The sequence below is a fragment of the Neoarius graeffei genome, chromosome 16 (genome assembly GCF_027579695.1).
Source record: "Neoarius graeffei isolate fNeoGra1 chromosome 16, fNeoGra1.pri, whole genome shotgun sequence".
NCBI classification, from domain to species: domain Eukaryota; kingdom Metazoa; phylum Chordata; class Actinopteri; order Siluriformes; family Ariidae; genus Neoarius; species Neoarius graeffei.
In genome coordinates this window covers 49,867,897-49,886,727 of record NC_083584.1, presented here as the reverse complement: position 1 = coordinate 49,886,727, position 18,831 = coordinate 49,867,897, and the positions used below count along the sequence as shown (strand labels likewise).

At 41.5% G+C, this 18,831-nt stretch overlaps 1 protein-coding gene across 2 annotated transcripts in view; it reads left to right on the top strand.

Annotated features, from left to right (window-relative positions):
* The window catches only part of usp31 (ubiquitin specific peptidase 31), a 114,364-nt gene that overhangs the window by 38,259 nt on the left and 57,274 nt on the right, over window positions 1-18,831 (top strand). For both annotated transcript variants that reach the window (XM_060943117.1, XM_060943116.1), the window contains exons 3-4: window positions 9,856-9,950; window positions 10,037-10,129. In XM_060943117.1, coding sequence (XP_060799100.1) covers window positions 9,856-9,950; window positions 10,037-10,129 — 188 coding nt within the window. The remainder of the gene's footprint in view (window positions 1-9,855; window positions 9,951-10,036; window positions 10,130-18,831) is intronic.

The following is an 18,831-nucleotide window of genomic DNA, read 5'->3' as shown; positions in this document are numbered from 1 at the left end:
AATTTGTAGCTGAAATTGCCAGAGCTTACACGGTAGCCTATGCAACACCGTCGATTGCACGAACTGAGTCAGCGCTGTAAACTGGAACCAGGAAATCTTCCCGCCGCAGTGTTGCCAGATACTGCTGACGTTTTCCAGCCCAAAATATGTTCAAAACCTGCCAAAACGCACTTAAAACCGCCCAATCTGGCAACACAACCGAAACTAGAAAATCTTCCCGGAAGTTCCTTTCAGCACCGAGATGTCGCCCAGGATTGGTTGGCGAGTGCGTGATGTTATTGTTTTCTTTACCCTTAGGCAGCCTCTCACGTTACTGCCTGAGGGACAGGGAGAAAACCACCGGGAAATGTTTTAAACACGAAATGAACGCAAGTGGGAAGATGACCATAAAATACTCGATAGTTACGATATAATAGTTTTATGTATCGCACACAGAATTTTCGGCGATATATCGAGTATATTCGATATATCGCACAGCCCTAATGGATATTTTTCTTTTCATTATTGGTCTGTTTTGTGATTGGTGGAATCACTGGAATGCTGGCAATTTTTTTTTTTTCCTTTTAGGATTCTTCATCTGCTCATTTTATTTCAAATCCAGGAAGTAACCTGATGGTGCGTAATAGTCATGAAAACATTTATATCTGAAAATTTAATGTATCTGAAGGTGTTATGGCTCAGGTCATGAACTAAACATTAACATAAGAAACGGGTGTAACGATACATTTGAGACATGATGCAAAAAACGGGATGTGCATTGTGCAAGGCTTTCCCCAGAAAAAAAAAATCAGAGCGGTGCTACTGATGCAGAGCCCAGCCCGGCCAGAAGGGCCCCGAAGGCTGCTAGGGGGTTCCGGGGTCATGCTTCCCTGGAAAATTTTGAAATCAGAGACTTCAAATGGTGCATTCTGGTGGCATCTAAGGCTGATTTAGGCCTAAAGGGCAACATTAGATTTGAAATGAAGAAAACACTTCATAGCATGCCTCTTCATTTTCCAATTCCAGGATGCCAGGAACAGAATCGAGGTCAAATCATGCAACAGTGCCATCTAGTGACCAGCACCTAGAACGTGGCTTTATGTATGGCTGCGAATGGCAGTGAGTACATGCAGCGAAACCCTTTATTTTCACTTCTGGGTTGAGTACCAGGATAGTCTAGACCACGGCTATTCAGTTAGCTCATAATGAGGGCCAGTTCATGAAAAGTGTCCCAAATATTTTGCCTGAGAAATACCACTTGAAATACAGTATGAGTAATCACATTAACAGCTACAGATATAGTAAGGTACATCATCATCATAGCAATTCTATGGACCCTTTTCACGTGACGTCACGACAAACGCGGCCGCCATTTTGGACATGTACTACCAGTAGTTTACCACAGCCAACATTGAGGAATGGCAGCAAAGAAAGTTTTTATTTTCAGCAAGACTTCCATCATGCCACTATATTGTTGTGCACCTGGATGTAGTAACCATCAACAAACAAGGCAAGGGTTATCATTTTATCGGATCCCGGTAGATGCTGACCGACGGAGAAGATGGATAGCGGCATACCAACGCTTGTGTAGTGACCACTTTGTTGGAGGTAAGACGAATAAAATTAGCCAGAAAAGGCATTACATTGCTGTTAACATTCCATTCTAGTTTACTGTAATTATGATCTGGCAGCTATTTACACCGGATCCAGTGTATATAGCTGCCGGAGCCAACGTCCGAGGTTCTGGAGCGCGCTAGCTCGCGGCCGGCCGGAGCGCGCTCCGGCAAGCTCGGACGTTGGCTCTGGCAGCTATTTACACTGGATCCGGTGTAAATAGCTGCCAGATCATAATTACAGTAAACTAGTAAATACAGTTTTCTGCATCTCGCTCCTTTTTCTTTTATGTTTGTCGCCTTCCTCGCATTCAAACCGATTCGAGCCGAAGTCCACTACATGTCCAAAATGGCGGTCGCGTTTACGAAGGTCACGTGACTGAAAAGGGTCTATAGTATTTTGTCACTGCATAACATCAGTGCATTGTATTGTTTTAAGACAAACCCCCAAGCTTTTCTACATTCAAATGGCATGTTAGGAAATCAGTCCAGGCGAGCCATATCCCATTTAAAATTTCACTCATTTAACTAAGACTTAATTGCACACAACTGTACCAACAAAAAGCCAAGTGCGTAGTGTATGGTATGACCCAGAGGAAACTATTACTGCTTACAACAGTCTTGTCTTTGTCTCACCGAAATAAACAAGATCTTATCGAATTCTGATCTGTTTCTCCTAAAATCCTTATAGGAGCAAAAGAGTAGCAGAAGAGTATTTTAAGGTCTTAAAGGAGATACGCAGAGCCTTTATTTTTAAATACATTTCTGAGTGGATAGTCTCTCCATCCTTGACTCTTGTATTCTGCATAATTGGGAATTAAAAAAAAAAAATTTTCAGAGTTAAAATCGACTGCAAAGTTGGCATTCGAGCTGCCCCGCTGAGCCAGCCAGCCCTGAGTGGGTGACGTCACAGCGGGAACCGGTGCTATAGACCAAAGCCAGACTCGGCAGGCGAGAGTTGTTGCAATGGCCTCTTCGTTTGGGTTTATTAGAGATTCTTTGGATTCCTCAGATAGTAGTACATCTGACTGTGATGGTCCTGAAATTGGAGTGTGTGTACATGCTAGGGATGTTAACCGATGACTGATGGTTGACCGAATCAACGTCAACCGGTTAATTTTTTTTGGGTTGTCGGTTAAAAAAAAAAATCAATCGTTTTGGAGCGGAGAACCTGGAATTCTGTGTTGGGGCATGCCATGCGGTGTAAGGACGACAGCTGACAAATCAGAAACACCCATTCAGTCATGTCCCGCCCTCCCGCCCCAGTTGAAGACAGCTGCCACTTGGCGAAAGAAAAGTCTCAGTGTTGGATTACATTTTACTACGATGTTAACCAGGTACGTAACATCAAGGAAATTCTTGACCATCAAAGAAACAAGAACACGGCGCATGAATGAAGTCGATGGTTGATTAGTCTGGTAAATATGTCAACGTAATAATAATACACAAGATCTGAACTAAAACCTGGTTACTCACTGATGTTACTTAGCATCAGACAGTTGCTATATTAGGTTAGCGGCTAATCAGCTCAGCTCCAGCGATCCCATTCCCAATGGCTGTGCACAATCAGCAGCCATGTAACCGTAATATCAGTAGCTGGAAAACAATTGCAGTATGAGGTCTCTGTGTCTCACTTCGAAGAAAAGTGCCTAGTCCGTAGCAGTATGCAATATCAACACACAGCCTACTGCAGTTATTAACACTGACTGTATTTGTGAAAAATTAAAAATTATCAGGCTAGACTTTTTAGCTTACAAATTACTGTTCTGTTTTTTTTAATTATTATTAGAAGGCACACGGAGTTTAGTCCTGCCTTGGCGAGTGCATTCTGAAAGTATGTTTCGGTCTGTAGCCAACAGTGCATGTTACTGCAGATCAGATCTCTCCACACAAACTAAAGGCGCAGATGCCGACTTTTGGAGGGAAGGGGAGAGAATGAAATGACAGCGGTGTGTGGAGGGGGAGTGACAAACGCAGCTTTTATGTCTGTGAGCCAAGTCAGTGACGGCTTCAGAGCAACTTCAATACCATGCAGTAATGGCGTGTTGATATTGGTAATGGCGTTATAACGATTGTAGCTAATTAATTAGATTACCCGGCGTTATAACAGCCTTTATTTTAACGCCGTTATTCCCATCACTGAATGTTATGTACTTCTTCTAGCACTTGGCTTTATTTTCAACGCCATCATGGCCAACTGAAACTGTCTCTAAGCTGGAGCCATTTGTCCTCCGCTCCAATACAAACCCCTCGACATCAGTGCCACGTTTGACTAAATGTTTCGCGCTGTAGAAAAGGTAATGTGAGTGGAGGGCAGCGACTGGGACTGAATGTGCGGATGCTCGCGGTTAGATTTAGAATAGATTCTAATAATTCCAATTCTAGAATTTTAAACTCGTAGATTAACCGACTTTAACCGGCTAATGAGGGTCCGTGGTCGGTCAAGATTTTTTTTAGTTTTCGCCATCCCTAGTACATGCTACTGCTATACACGTAGAACCGTATCAGTTCGAACCATCGGAAAGCGAATCCGATAGTAACACGTCGGCCACGGAGGCCCCCACTTTACAAAATAAAGCCAGAGAACAAAGCCATCTAGAGAATTGGATGGAATTGAACTGACAGTCTCATGTGACTCTCATTAAAACAGGATAGGTGTTATAACTTATGCAACATACATTTTCACTGATAAAACGTAAAAGGCTAATTAAATAATCAGATGAACTGAAACAATCACATTCTGAAGCAACTTAAATAATCTTATACCGGTAACTTAAACACACAATACATGTTACATGTATTAATCTAAATGCAGGTAAACAGCGAGTGTTGTTTTTTGTTATGTAACCAAATGAGAGTCGCATCTTACCCGTCTGTGTTCTCGCTTCTTGAAGGCCGATCTTGTGGCCGATTGTTTTGAAACAATCTGACTTTCAGTTCTTCGTTCATTCGCTTCTTCCACGTAAGGGTGAGATATTGCTGCTGATGCAAGTATATCCAGCAGAGAAAAAAATTATATCCAGTGGAGGAATCTGACGACTGGTCCACTCATTCTCCATTTTCTCCACACTGAGTACTCCGCCATTACTGCTCGGCTCACACACTAGGTGAACTGGTGCAACTGAACTTACTTTCCTTTTCTTGTAGTTTTCTTTTCTTTTAATTGTTGATACTGCACCCTCTTTCAATACGGGCTTATAGCCAACGCTCCTCAACAGATCAGAGGTCTCATACGAGTCTTCAGTAAAATGTGCAGAGCAGAGGAGAGACCAATCTGTGAATTTCTTGTAAAATGCGTCCAAATCTGTGCAGTTTGAACATTCTTGGGCCATGAATGCGATGTAAATCCACCTTCTGTCGTGTTGCTGCACCGGCCAGCAACACATCTGCGTGGCATGGTGATAAATTAGCTCAAAATGGAGGATCGGAGTTGCAGTCAGCTCTGTGTTTAGTATAGCGGAAATGGCGATGAGACCGATAGACTTCCTGCTGTGATGTTATGGACGTCAAGGTCGTTCACTCAGACCGCTACCTATAGAAATCACTTTAATCGTAAAAATGACTATATTAGATTTATTGTTAACGCTTAAAACTATTCCTGTGCCATTCTTGAGGTCTCACGGCATTTATAAACAAAAAGTGAGGCCATGGTTCTGCGTATATGCTTTAAGTTGAACTTTAAATTGGACTTAATTGGGCTTTGACAATAGACTATTTCTTACGAGTTTAAATTAAGAAGTAATGTTATGAGACATTGGCCAGATCTTACTGAATTCTGACTCGTTTCTCCTAAAATCCCTTGAGGAGAAAAAAAAGAGAGAGACAGAGATTGAGCTCAATGTAAGAGCTGATTTGTTTCTGAAAGACAAAGACTGTTGCAAGAAGCGATGTTTTCCTCTGGAGAATGATATGACAACACATCAGTGCAGTGTTTTTTCAAGGCAAAGTAATTATTTTGCAGTTGCATCAGACATGTCAAAAATCAGCCAACATTTGCCATCTAAAGAGAGAAATGACTTTTTTTTTTTTTTTGATTTAGCAAGAGCAGTGAAGTCAGGTGTGGACTTGGTCAGGGCACTACACACACAGTGGTGCAGACCGTGGGCAGTGAGGGATGCGTGATTCTTAGTTTTAATGGCATTCATGTGTGAGAAAGATGATTCGCATGTTTAAGTCCTGCCAAACATTGTGAGGATAAAAAGAGCAACACCTCTTGAATGAGGGACTTCCTTGTGGCTGACGTCATGAGTCCAAAACTTTTCAGATCCCGCCAGCTATAATGACCTTCGCAGGTCATCTGATGACTGAATGTCAGAGTTTGAGCTGGAAAGACGCTTCATTTAATGGCGTTACCAGCTCCTTTGCTTTCAATGCAAACTCTGTCAACATTTACATAGAAAGGGTCCTTCTCTGCCCATTCACTGTTGAACTGCCTGTTTTCTGCATCAACTTTTCGCTTTTATAAAGTAGAAAGAGACATTTTGTCTAACTAATGTGCTAGTAAGAACAGGACCATTGTTAGAAGAGTGGAAATGCGAGAGCGGAGAGCAGCGTGTGTCTGGATTCTTTTTTTTTTTTTTTCAACATTACTTAAAAGGCCGGTATAAATTGTCCGAGGGCCGCCAATTGAATAGCCTGGGTCTAGACCTATATATTACAATATCTTCCTATTTCTATAGTTATTCCTCGTTTTCAGAGGGGAATAGGAGATATTTAGGTGCAGAAAGTACTCTGCATTGTTCAATTTATGATCTTGATCTTTTTTTGGTGTGCAGTTGATAGCGCGGCTGAGCGCCGTATATCCGCACTTTGGGGAAAGCCTTGATTGTGGAAGTGTGCGATTTCAGTATTTTATTAATTGTGTGTCTAATGCAGTCCTACAGTTTGAATATCAATGGTCCTGTTCTGCAAAACCCACAGAGGTGGGTACCGTATTTTTCGGACTATAAGTCACACTTTTTTCATGGTTCGGCTGGCCATGCAACTTATACTCCGGTGCGACGTGTGTGTGTGTATATATATAAATCTCCTTCTCACCCCCGGCGGGGGGGTGGTATCCATGTCATCCTCAAGCTCGGGTCCTCTACCAGAGGCCTGGGAGTTTGAGGGTTCTGCGCAGTATCTTCGATGTTCCTAGGACTGCGCTCTTCTGGACTGAGGCTTCAGATGTTGTTCCTGGGATTTGCTGGAGCCACTCTCCCAGTTTGGGGGTTACTGCCCCAAGTGCCCCCACTACCACGGGGACCACGCAACCCTTGACCTTCCACATCCGTTCCAGCTGCTCTTTCAACCCTTGATACTTCTCAAGTTTCTCATGTTCCTTCTTCCTGATGTTGGCGTCAGCTGGGATCGCCACATCTATCACCACCACCCTCTTCTGCTCTTTGTCCACCACCACTATGTCCGGTTGGTTAGCCAGGATCTGTTTGTCAGTCTGGAAGCTGAAGTCCCACAGAATCTTGGCCCTGTTGTTCTCAGCCACCTTCTGTGGTATGGCCCATTGGGACTTGGGTATTTCTATTCCATACTGGTTGCAGATGTTCCTGTATACTATCCCAGCCACTTGGTTGTGCCTCTCCATGTACGCTGATCCAGCTAGCATCTTACACCCTATATATATACACACCGTAAAATACCAAATAATAGCCCGGGCGATTATTTGTCTCAATCACGTAAGAGACCCGGCGCGTATTAGAGACTAGGCGGCTATTTGGAACAGGCGATTAATTCCTTCTTCACAAACACCTTCCCCAAAATCTACCTCAAAACGGGGGAAAAAAATCATTCTCAGATAGGCCTACTTTTAACCAGTATAACTTACAGTTTGTTTAGAGTTAGATTACAGATAGCACGGTGCCGACTTCGGGGAATTTTGAAGACGCAGAATGCATCTTCGCATGGCACAGTCAGGGTGGATAAAGGATAAATCACACACCTTTTCCTGTTAATGACTAGTTAAGCGCATGCTTTACAAAATAATCAAGAAACCACACCATTGTCTGTGCGCAGCACTGTGATTTAATTACTCTGCAAAGTTATGGTCACTTGCTATCACCCTCACCCATGCAGCCTCCACCCTTTGCGCTTCGCGATGTCTGTCAATCTGAAATTGCACGGAGGGCGCGACGTTGAAGCAACATAATTAGGGTGCGAAGTGTCAAACCAAAGGGTTTTTTCTTATGCTGAAAAATAAGTGACCTGCAGTGGCTACATACTGTCATCTTGCATCACGTTTCTCTCCAAGACGTCTCCCTATTTGGCCGATATGAGCCTATTCCCCGAGTGAGTTGGTACGGTGGCTCGACCCCGTAGAAAACTTAAAGTTGGGATGAAAGTTAGTTGAATAGGTTACTGACTTGTAGGCCTACATGTTGCCTGCCTGACGCGTGCTTCTGCCCAACTTGCACGACAGATGACTTGTTGAAAAGGCCCCTTGGATTAGATTGGCCGCGAGCAGACTGAAATGCATGTTAGAACGCTCTCACCTTTTTTGTAAAGCGTCTTCCAGATCCGAATGGATAAGGGCAAGTGAAATGGTATAAGGTCTTTAATAAAACTCAGTGTGTGCTTTGACGCATGCATTCGGCAATTTAGGTCGTTTAACAGAAGCAGCAGTCCAACCTTGGAAACCCGCAGTCCTCAATGTCACCACACACGCTGGCTTTCGTTGGGTATACCCAAAGGGGTGGCTAAGACATCTGTCAAAAGTTACGGAGTTGCATTCCTCAAGAAATATTACGGTAGACCAAGATTATAACATTGAAATGGCATGTTTATTATCACGTAACAAAATGTTGTAAACAGTATTATAGAAATAATTTCATTCATTCATTCATTCATTCATTCATATTGTTTCGGTAGAAAACTATGCAATGCAAAATCGTTTAAACACCAGAAAACCAGAAAAGTGCTGGGCCTCAAGATTCTAGATAGAACGTTCGGACGCTTTTTTTTTTTTTTTAGACCCCGGCGAGTATTCGGAACCGGCCTTTATTTGTCACAACACACGCGTACACCCGGCCGTTAAAGGGAACTCGGCGGTTAATTGGAACTCGGCTATTATTTGGTATTTTACGGTGTGTGTGTGTGTATGTGTGTATATATATATATATATATATATATATATATATATATATATATATATAAAATGTTTTTTTTTCACCGTGAGAGGGCGCTATGTAGCTTTGCATGCAAATATGTGCCTGTTTTTTTTCTCTGAGCGGTGGTTGTTGTTTTTTTTTTTTTCCACTAGACGGTTGTTTTTACTACCGTACCTGTCTTTGGAGATGATATACCTATAGCCCACTTGGCCTCTGATTTGATGAAATAAAATTCGACAAAAATGAAGAATGACACTCCTCGATGATGACTACAGCTTTAATAACACAGATGAAAGAGCCATGGGGCGATAATAAGCCCTACCGGTAAAAATAATCTAAAAGCAAACTGATTAATGCATCAGTAATAGGCTACTAATATTAGTTATAATAATAGTATAGGCTATTAGTAATAACGATAGTGATAGTATTAAAGATAGTAGTAGATATTTAAAATAATCAGACTAGGCTACTTACAGGGCAAAGGGCGCGTTATCACTGCTCAGCTGTTCGTTTATTAAATAAACAATGCAGTCGCGCAGTAACCACGCGCCGCTTATCAGATACAATCACAGATTCTATGGATAGAATAACCCTTCAAAAAAGTGTGACTTGTAGTCCGATGCGACGTATATATGTTTTTTTCGTCTTCATAATGCATTTTTTGGCTGATGCGACTTAAACTCCGGAGCGACGTATAGTCCGGAAAATACGGTATTTTTTATTTTTAAATATATAATGAAAAAGTTATGTTATTGCATTCTTTTGTGGTGAGTCTGCGAGATCTGTACTTGTGAAGTAACTGCTTGCCCAAAACCACTAGAATGCAATGACCGACACACATTCTATGTTCCGTGGTTACCCAACCACGTTATAATAGTTAAAAAGAGCTGTTCAGTATCTTTCAAACACCACCAGCCCTGTGCCTCTGTGTGCTAGAGTGCCTGAGAAAGCGGTCACTTTAGCCAACTTTGGAGCTCTGTTTCTGCTCCATAAGAACTAGCTACCTGTTGAAGGATCCTTCTTCGAAGTGAGAGTTAACTCGAGTAATAAATGAAAAGTTTTGAAATGAAATGCTTTATTCCCCAAGAAAAAAAAAAACCCTACACATCCACCGGTGTTGTACAACTCTCTACAGCACTGTTCTTCTGTTCTTCCCGTCATAGCCGCCCGTAGAGGAAGATGATGGAGCGCTCGAGGGACCTTCACCCCCGCTGTCGGCTGGCTCTTTTGTCCAGGAGCTGTTTCAGGCACAGTACAGGTATAATAGCGTTTGCTTGTTTTTGTACTGCTGTTTTCAGTCAGTGGAAAGCCTTCACTTCTCTCCTCCTCCTCTTCAACATGCAGGTCTTCACTCACATGCCCTCACTGCCAGAAGCAGAGCAACACTTTTGATCCTTTTCTTTGCATCTCACTTCCCATCCCGTTACCTCACACTCGGTAAGTCAGAGCACCTCCACTCTGGTTCCTGTACGGTAAAGCAGGGCACTCATGGGCTGCATGCGCTCACTCGGGGCGACGACACATTTCTGGGTTTTAATGTCTACACTGATCAGGACAGTTTGTTCTTCGTGACGTGATCAAAATAAGCACAAGGTATTTAAGACACTATTTTCAAAGACAACGGAAGAAATATCACAAGCGTTGATGTGCTACAAACCTATGCCCTGTCTAAGCTTTTCCACCCATACGAAGGTCCGTAGCGGACATTCCACACCAGAACCAAACCAAAACCACCGATGGTCACAGAAGGCTGGGGGAAGAAGGGGGAAAAAAAAAGTTCAGCGCCATCGCTCTTCAAATGAAATGGCTACAGAATTTGGACACCATTTTAAGAAAACTGCAATAATAATGTAACATGAGTGTCCAGAAGCTAATATTATAGGCAGTACTCCGTTTCATTTGAAGACACTCCATTAGCAACATCACGAGCTAGTTTGCGGTGAACGGTGTGGGCTAAAGTTAGCTTGTGTCTTCATTTCAGTGATCATCGTAGGGCCATTATTAAAAAATGTCCTGTTTCCGGTCCACCGGCCGGGTGAGTGCCGTTTGTGCGGTTGAAATTTTTTTTAACGCTGGTTTTTCGACATTTTTTTCGGGTTCATAAATCTAAAATCGAACTTGACATTTCCGCATTCCCAGGGCTTTCCACTAAGGCTCATACTAGCCAGCCATGACAAATAAGTAGCCAGCCGGGGGGAGTAAACACAAAATAAACTCCTGTGCACGCAGTTCCCAGGGTTAAATGTATTTTGCACAGGCCATTTATTTATTCACTTTACTCAAATACAAAGTAAAATGGCAGTAAATCTTCTTTCTTTTCTTGCGTATTGCATCATGAGGCGTTCCTGGCTTGTAAATCTCTTATTTTCGGTGCATGACACATTCACGCAGCTGAGCATACTATGAATTAACAACGACAACGCTCTGCAGTGGCGGCTACACAATTACACACTCAGCGAACATTTCTCCATTTGTGTATGAAAATACACTCCAACCACTCAGTTTGGCTTCATTTACAACCAACGGGGTCTTTTGATGCCAGCACGTAATTGAACGAGAGAAGACTGGTTTACCGGAGACAAAATAAGCGTTATCTCTGCTTCTGTTCCCTCCGACACACTACTGCCTCTGCCAAGTGCGCACACACCGCATGTCGGGGCCGCGGATGAGTTACTCTCCCTTGATCAACGAGTCGGCGGGGAATTTGTGGTTATTATCGGTACAAACAATGCGAATCACAACTTAAATGAGTGCGGTTCAGTTTGACATTATTGTCAGTCCGTTAGATAAACATTTAATTTTATTAAAATCAAAAATTAATATTTAGAGTCTGTGGGCTACAGAAATAAGAGTCATTAAAGTAGCCGGCTGGACTTAATTGTGTCGTCGGCAGTCTGGCCAGCAGCCGGTGCTTGTGGAAAGCCCTGCATTCCGCGCAGAATATAGAATTGAGGGGGCGTCGTGGCTCAGGTGGATAAGGCGCCATACCATAAATCCGGGGACCCAGGTTCGATTACGGCCTGAGGTCATTTCCCGATCCCTCCCTGTCTCTCTCTCCCGCTCATTTCCTGTCTCTACACTGTCCTATCCAATAAAGGTGAAAAAAGCCCCAAAAATATCTTTAAAAAAAAAAAGAATATAGAACTGAATCAGCTCTGCGCATGCGCCGTGCGGCACAAAAAAATGGCAGCCACCATGAAGGAAGCAGATCTGGAGTTTTCAAACATTTGCTTAAGTGTGAAATCGCAAAATGGTATTCTAGCGAACAACAAAATAGTAAAGACTCAGAAAAACAAATCATTCAGTGATCATTTTAATAGTGTAATTTCATCCGAACTCGGCCTAACGGTCGATTTAGAACTACAAAAAGTCCGTGTGTCGGACATTTTAAGTACCTTTGTAAAAGTTTTGCAAATGTTGCAGTCAGCATTTAAAATGCTAACTTACAGTTTTTGTACAAGTTTCAGTTGATTAAACTGTCATTTTATTAAATGTGTCTGCTTTTGTAATAAAGTACTGAAAGAAAAAGCAAACACAGCATTGCGATTTCTTATCCATACATTAAAAAAAAAAATCCCTCCCTCCCGACTGAATTTTTTTGCTCACCCGGTGGACAGGAAACGGATTTTTTTTTTAAGGATGGCCTAGTTGTGTTTTTATGACAAAGTATACAGTTTGAAGCCTTTCTCCAGCTTTCTTGAAGGGGATTTAGGCAGGGTTCCTCCTGGGTTCTGAAAAATATTCTCCACTTTCTTCCTTGGAAAATAAAGTCCACTAAGTATTCTTCACTTTTCTTAGTCTGTATTTTGTTTTGTTTTTTAGTTCCCGAAATATCAAAGTGGACTTGATACAGGTTTATACCAACCAAACTGGCACAATTCAAATATTTGTACGGATCCAGGCGTCTCAATGACGTCTAAAATTTGGGCTCCACTCCAGCCTCTAATAAGAGAGACTTGATTTTGGGCGCTCGGTGCACCATCAAGCTAAAATAAACCTCTTTAGTTTGATCGTACTGAAGGTTATTTTAGCGTGGAATTATTCAAAAGGGGTCTAGGACTCCCTGTAGGCTTTACTTCAACACACAACTTGATTTACAATTGAACAGAGTCGGGAAGAATCTTGGAACAAGCGGCGGTGAAGGACTCTGAGTTTCCTGCCGAATTACGACCCGAACGCAGAACGAGACGACGTTTTTCGTTAAACCGGGGTGTTTCTGTTCTAGCTGTTGAAAAGACCAGGGGCTCAGTTAAGTGTTCCTGGGGCTTGAAGGGAGGTTGGTATTGACAGGCTGGGGAGGTTCCATCTAACTTTACAAGAAATATCACCCACACACACATTCAAAGGTTATGACGTCCTTATTAGTGATTTAGCACTGCTCTTTTTAAATTTATGCACTTCAGCTTCTGTCTCATTTATTATCAACACTCATAATGTCTCAGGAAACTGAGGTGTGTGTCAGTTGACTTAAATATCACGAGTAAAATGGATCCTCAGTTTAATAAAAATATCATTTCTCACTCGGATATGGGTCCGTCTCAGAAACTGGTCTCTCATTTGGGACATTATGGTCAAAAAATAAATTTTCTAATTTTACTTTTTTTTTTTTTTGCATTTACCTAACACTCAACGTTTCTTTTGTCATGTTTAATAAGAATAAAGATAGCATCTTGCTTTATCTGGCCTCCACTGTGGAAAATGTTTTTGAGTACAATTCAAATGCTTTTGTAAAATTGATTTACATATAAAATAACTACATGATGATGAATTAAAGCCCCTCCTTCACAGATGAGTGAAAATATTGAATAAATTTCCTCTTTTTGGTTGCTTGGGTTAAAAATGCCAAGTTATGATGACTGAATTGATTATTCACTTAAATATGAATAATATGATACAGCGACTGTACCGGCTGAAGGTCGCGCGGGTCTCTGCTGCGGCGCGCGAGCATCAGGACATCACTACTGCACCGGATGGAGCGGGGGCGGGGCAAAATGACTGGCCGTAGATTCTATCAAAAGTTCGATCTAAATTGACCATGGTTGCAAAATATTGGCCAAAAATACGTAAGATGAAAAAGAAACATTCTATTGCCTTATACTGCAAGACTAAGGCTACATCCACACGACAACGGCAACGAGATGTTATTTAAAAATATATCGCGTCCAAATGGGCAACAATCAGTAAAATATCGGGTCCATATGGCAACGCAACGCTTGCTGAAAACGATGCAATACACATGCCACACCTCTAGGGGCGCTGTAAGACGGTCCCTTCGGAGACACCAGAACAACCCATACGAAAAAGAACAGTAAAGAACTTATAAGAGTTTACTACTGTCTTAGTAGTAAATCCTTATAAGGATTTATAAATATATATGCCATGTATGATTTACTCCTGAAAGTGGCCCATTTTGCATTTTCCTCATACAAATTTTTTATGAAAATCTAGTATGTATGAAGTGAACATTGTGCATGGTTTTTACAGATAATGTGTATGATGAATTACACCGTCTTTGTATGCTTCACGTAATGTTTGTAGTTTTAAATTATATTTTACAGTTTAAAATGTATATGCCTTTTATATGTAAATCCAACACAAACATATGTGGATTTACATATAAAAGGCATATACATTTTAAACTGTAAAATATAATTTAAAACTACAAACATTACGTGAAGCATACAAAGACGGTGTAATTCATCATACACATTATCTGTAAAAACCATGCACAATGTTCACTTCATACATACTAGATTTTCATAAAAAATTTGTATGAGGAAAATGCAAAATGGGCCACTTTCAGGAGTAAATCATACATGGCATATATATTTATTTATAAATCCTTATAAGGATTTATCCTTATATTTATAAGGATTTACTACTAAGACAGTGGTAAACTCTTATAAGTTCTTTACTGTTCTTTTTCGTATGGGAATAGAAGAAGTAAGGATGCATGCGCATAAACTATTATGCGCGAGACTTCATATTAGCCACAAAGTCAGGAAAATCTGTTCGGAAAATTACATTATAATGACCAAATACAATGAAAAGTATTTTTCCAGTCTCACCTGTAAGGTAATCCCATGTGATCTCGTTTGGACGGTAAACCTGTTGGTACAGTTAAACGCAGCTAATCTTTATTCTCCGCTTTGACCTTTCCAATATGGCGGCGAGGATGACGTATGCGGAAGCCGGCGTCTTTAATGGTCCGGAATAAATTGAATACTACACGTTGATGGATTAATTTGTTGTTTCTCACCTGTGAAAGGTAATCCCATGTGATCTCGTTTGGACGGTAAACCTGTTGGTATAGTTAAACGCAGCTAATCTTTATTCTCCACTTTGACCTTTCCAATATGGCGGCGAGGATGACGTACGCGGAAGGCGGCGTCTTTAATGGTCCGGAAAAAATTGAATGATATACACGTTGATGGATTAATTTGCTTTTTTGAGGAATGTATTCTAGGACTTAAACCATCATCTGAAGAGGTGAGATCGCTCTTTTTTCCCCCTAGTTTTGCTGGTGGGATTGACTCTGCCCTAAGGGCTATTCTCTCTCTCTCTCTCTCTCTCTCACTTTGCACCATTACACAATAAATATTCACAGTGAAAATATTTTGTAAGCGCGTTTCATGAACCAAGTTATAGGATTTGTTGACAACTCGCATCGCATCGCAATGAGATCATTGGCACTACTGGTGTTAAGAATCAGACCATTTCATAAATGAATATTTTGCTGTAGAGCTGCAGTGTTTGTACAATTGCATGTTTTTGCTTCACTATTACTGTCACTATTCTGCTTCTTGCATTACTACTGTGAACTAACACTGAACATAATAATAATAATAATAATAATATCCAAGCTCGTGTTTCACTCTCACTAGTGCTCTGTAAGGCTTTTTCCTGGTGATATTCGTTACACTTCTACCCGGCGTGAAGCACTCACAGTCATGTGGTTGTGACGTCATCGTAAACAAATCCGTTTTACTCATCCAGACGACTTCACAACGGCAACGTTGCCAGATCTTTCCACTCTGGAACCCGTTCTCAAAAAGATTGCGTTTTGGGCACCCAAAACGCCGGTGCCGTGTGGACGCCAGGCCTAAACGATAAGCAATTGTATCGGAGTCACCTGAATCCGTTGCCGTGTGGACAGGGCCTAAAACAAAATAAAACTGTCAAAACTCACCTTTTCAGTGATAACATCCGAACAGATCACCCGCGTAACAGAAAGACCGCAAATGGAAGCACGATCGACTTCTAACTGTTGGAGTGGAAAATTCCATTCTACACATGCAAATTGTTAATGTGTGTCCTTCCCCGCACACAAATAACACGCTACGGTAAAAAATAGACCACAACTCATTTTATAGCTCAGAAATTCATACAAGACCAGCTACCATCGTAACATATTCTGTAAGAAACATATTCTATACCTAACTTTCAGCTTTCGTTTTAAACAACAAAATCGCAGATTTATTACTAAATGTTTATATGGTGCAGTGATTTTAAGTTACTACTTTTGGTGAGGTAGTGACCTTGACCCTGAGGCTTTCCGTTTAGATCAAAACACACGATCGTAATGGTTTTGGGTCTGCGGAAAATGGAGTTACAACGGTGATCAAATATTTTGCATGATGTTTTATTACGGTTATGATTATTCTGTGAGCGCACCAGTCCTTAGGTGGATAAAGTTACAACTTAAAATACAATTAGTGATAACTGTAGACTTTTCAGTGGACTACAACCTTTTTAAGGGAATGCGATGTAGTCAACCATTTATCATGTCCCAGATCAAGCCGCCATCTTTCCACAAATTTGCAGAATTTTTGCCAAATTCTGAATAGAGTATTCACATCAAATATTTAGTTTTATCTGTGTTATTTCTTTCATCATTTTATTTCAAATTAAAACCAACATCACCATTCCACACTGTATAGTTTATTGACTGAGTATATTTAGTGGGGGACCCCCACAGCACCCAGTTTCTGAGACAGACCCATATCTCTCCTTTAGGACCATAAAGACAAATTCTAAGCTAAATTATAATATTACAACATTCAGAATCCCAGCTGGCATCCAAATCAGTTATTTTCTATTAATCTCTTACTTTTTTTGAGGATGACAATACCCGGGGCTTAGAACCCTGAGTGATGGGGTCTAATGATGCCACAGCGTTAGCCACGGGGACTCAACACACCACACCGCCTGAAACACAGCTCCCTTCAGTCACTTATCGACTGACAGCACTTTCACTTTGGCAGGGTTTTTATTTATTTTTTATTTTGTTAAAAACCTGACCCCTGTATTACTGACATTATCCGGTGTGCTCAGGGACGGTCGGGACTCTGAGCATGCCTCCTCCGTAGCTGTTTCAGCCCTTAAATTATCTAAAGTGCTTGAAGAAGCCCTGCCCAAAAAACTTCCCCAGCTTAGAATGGCGCCATTGTTTGGTTCACGCAGAGATAATTACGCCACCACACCAGACCCATTTAAGATGCACTGCGATTGGTCAAAAGCTTGGCACTCATTTGGTCGTTATGTGTAGTCGATTTTTAATGGTAACAAGCACACGCTCATTGTTTACACTCTGGCGTCCTGCCGTCTCTTCACTGGGGCTGGATTTCAGCAAACGGAGGGATTTCTGTAAAAGATGACTTATGATAATGGTGACAAATACATATTTGTCACTGTGACGACTGCTAGTAATTTCCTCTTCGTCACTGATAGGTTGTTTGTCAGTGATGAATGTGACGAGCGCCAGCGGGAACCCTGTTTAGAATAAAAGTCCAGGAGTTCCTGCAGAATGGAGCAAACGACCTGGAAACGAAGCGTTATGGAGAAGTCCTGCTCTGTGGTGCTTGAGTTCTCCTTTCATTTGTCCAACATTGGTGATATGACTTTGATAAGGTGTCGTGTTTGTTCTCAAGGGAAGAATGCAGGAAGTGTTTTCCTTTCAACTTTGAGAAGGGCTTGTATGCAGACATGTTTTTCTGTAGTAGGTCACTTCATGCAGTAGACAAACAGGTTTTCGGTTGAAGACGTGTTTGTCATGCGTGACTGAAGTTGATTGTTTTGTGATAAGCTAGCCGGAAACGTTGGGCGGGTCTCATTCAAGCTAATACTCTGTGATCAGCACGATCTCTGTATTACTACAAAGGTATCATACAGTGCTCAGGAAATGAAATAGCTAGTTGTACCTCTGCTTGAACTGTTTAAGGATTTGTTCCTCTATTTGAAGGAATCCTCCACCCTGTATTTCTGTTACCGACGTGAGAAGGTAGCATTCGTGTGCTGTAGTGTCCCATTGCTAGCGCAGTAATTATGGTGTTGAACAGGAAGGGAAAGAAATGAAGCTCGAACATGAGCCATAACGGTAAAGTCTCACGGTTCACAGAGAAAAGATTAACTCAAGTCTTAGATTGCTGATGGAGCTTTACGATGGAGTTACAGTAGATACTCGGTTAATACAGTTAATGATCTACCAGACGAGCATGTTTGCATCGATGGTGGTGTTGGAATGAAAGTGGAAAGTTGGATAGACTAAAGGAATAAAGCACCGCTGCATCACTGTCTGTAGGCGAAGACAAGGCAATGAATAATGCTGCGTTCGAATAAAGTTCGTAACTTGTAATTTCCGACCTCCAACTAGGACAACTCTTAATTCGGTCAGAATTCCGACTTGGGAACTTGGGGAAGGCCTTCTTAACTTGGAGCTAAATGCTGCATTGGAATAAAATTCGTAACTTGCAAATTCTGACCTCCAACTTGGAAAATGCTCTCTCAATTCAGTCAGAATTCCGACTTGGGAACTTGAGGAAGGCCTTCTTAAGTCGGGAGTTAAATGCTGCGTTGGAAAAAAGGTCATAACTTGTAATTTCCGACCTCCAACTACGACTACTCTCAATTCAGTCAGAATTCCTACTTGGGAACTTAAGGAAGGCCTTCTTAACTCGGAGTTAAATGCTGTGTTCGAATAAAGTGTGTAACTTGTAATTTCCATCCTCCAACTTGGAAAATGCTCTCTCAATTCAGTCAGAATTCCTACTTGGGAACTTGAGGAAGGCCTTCTTAAGTCGGGAGTTAAATGCTGCGTTGGAAAAAAGGTCATAACTTGTAATTTCCAACCTCCAACTAGG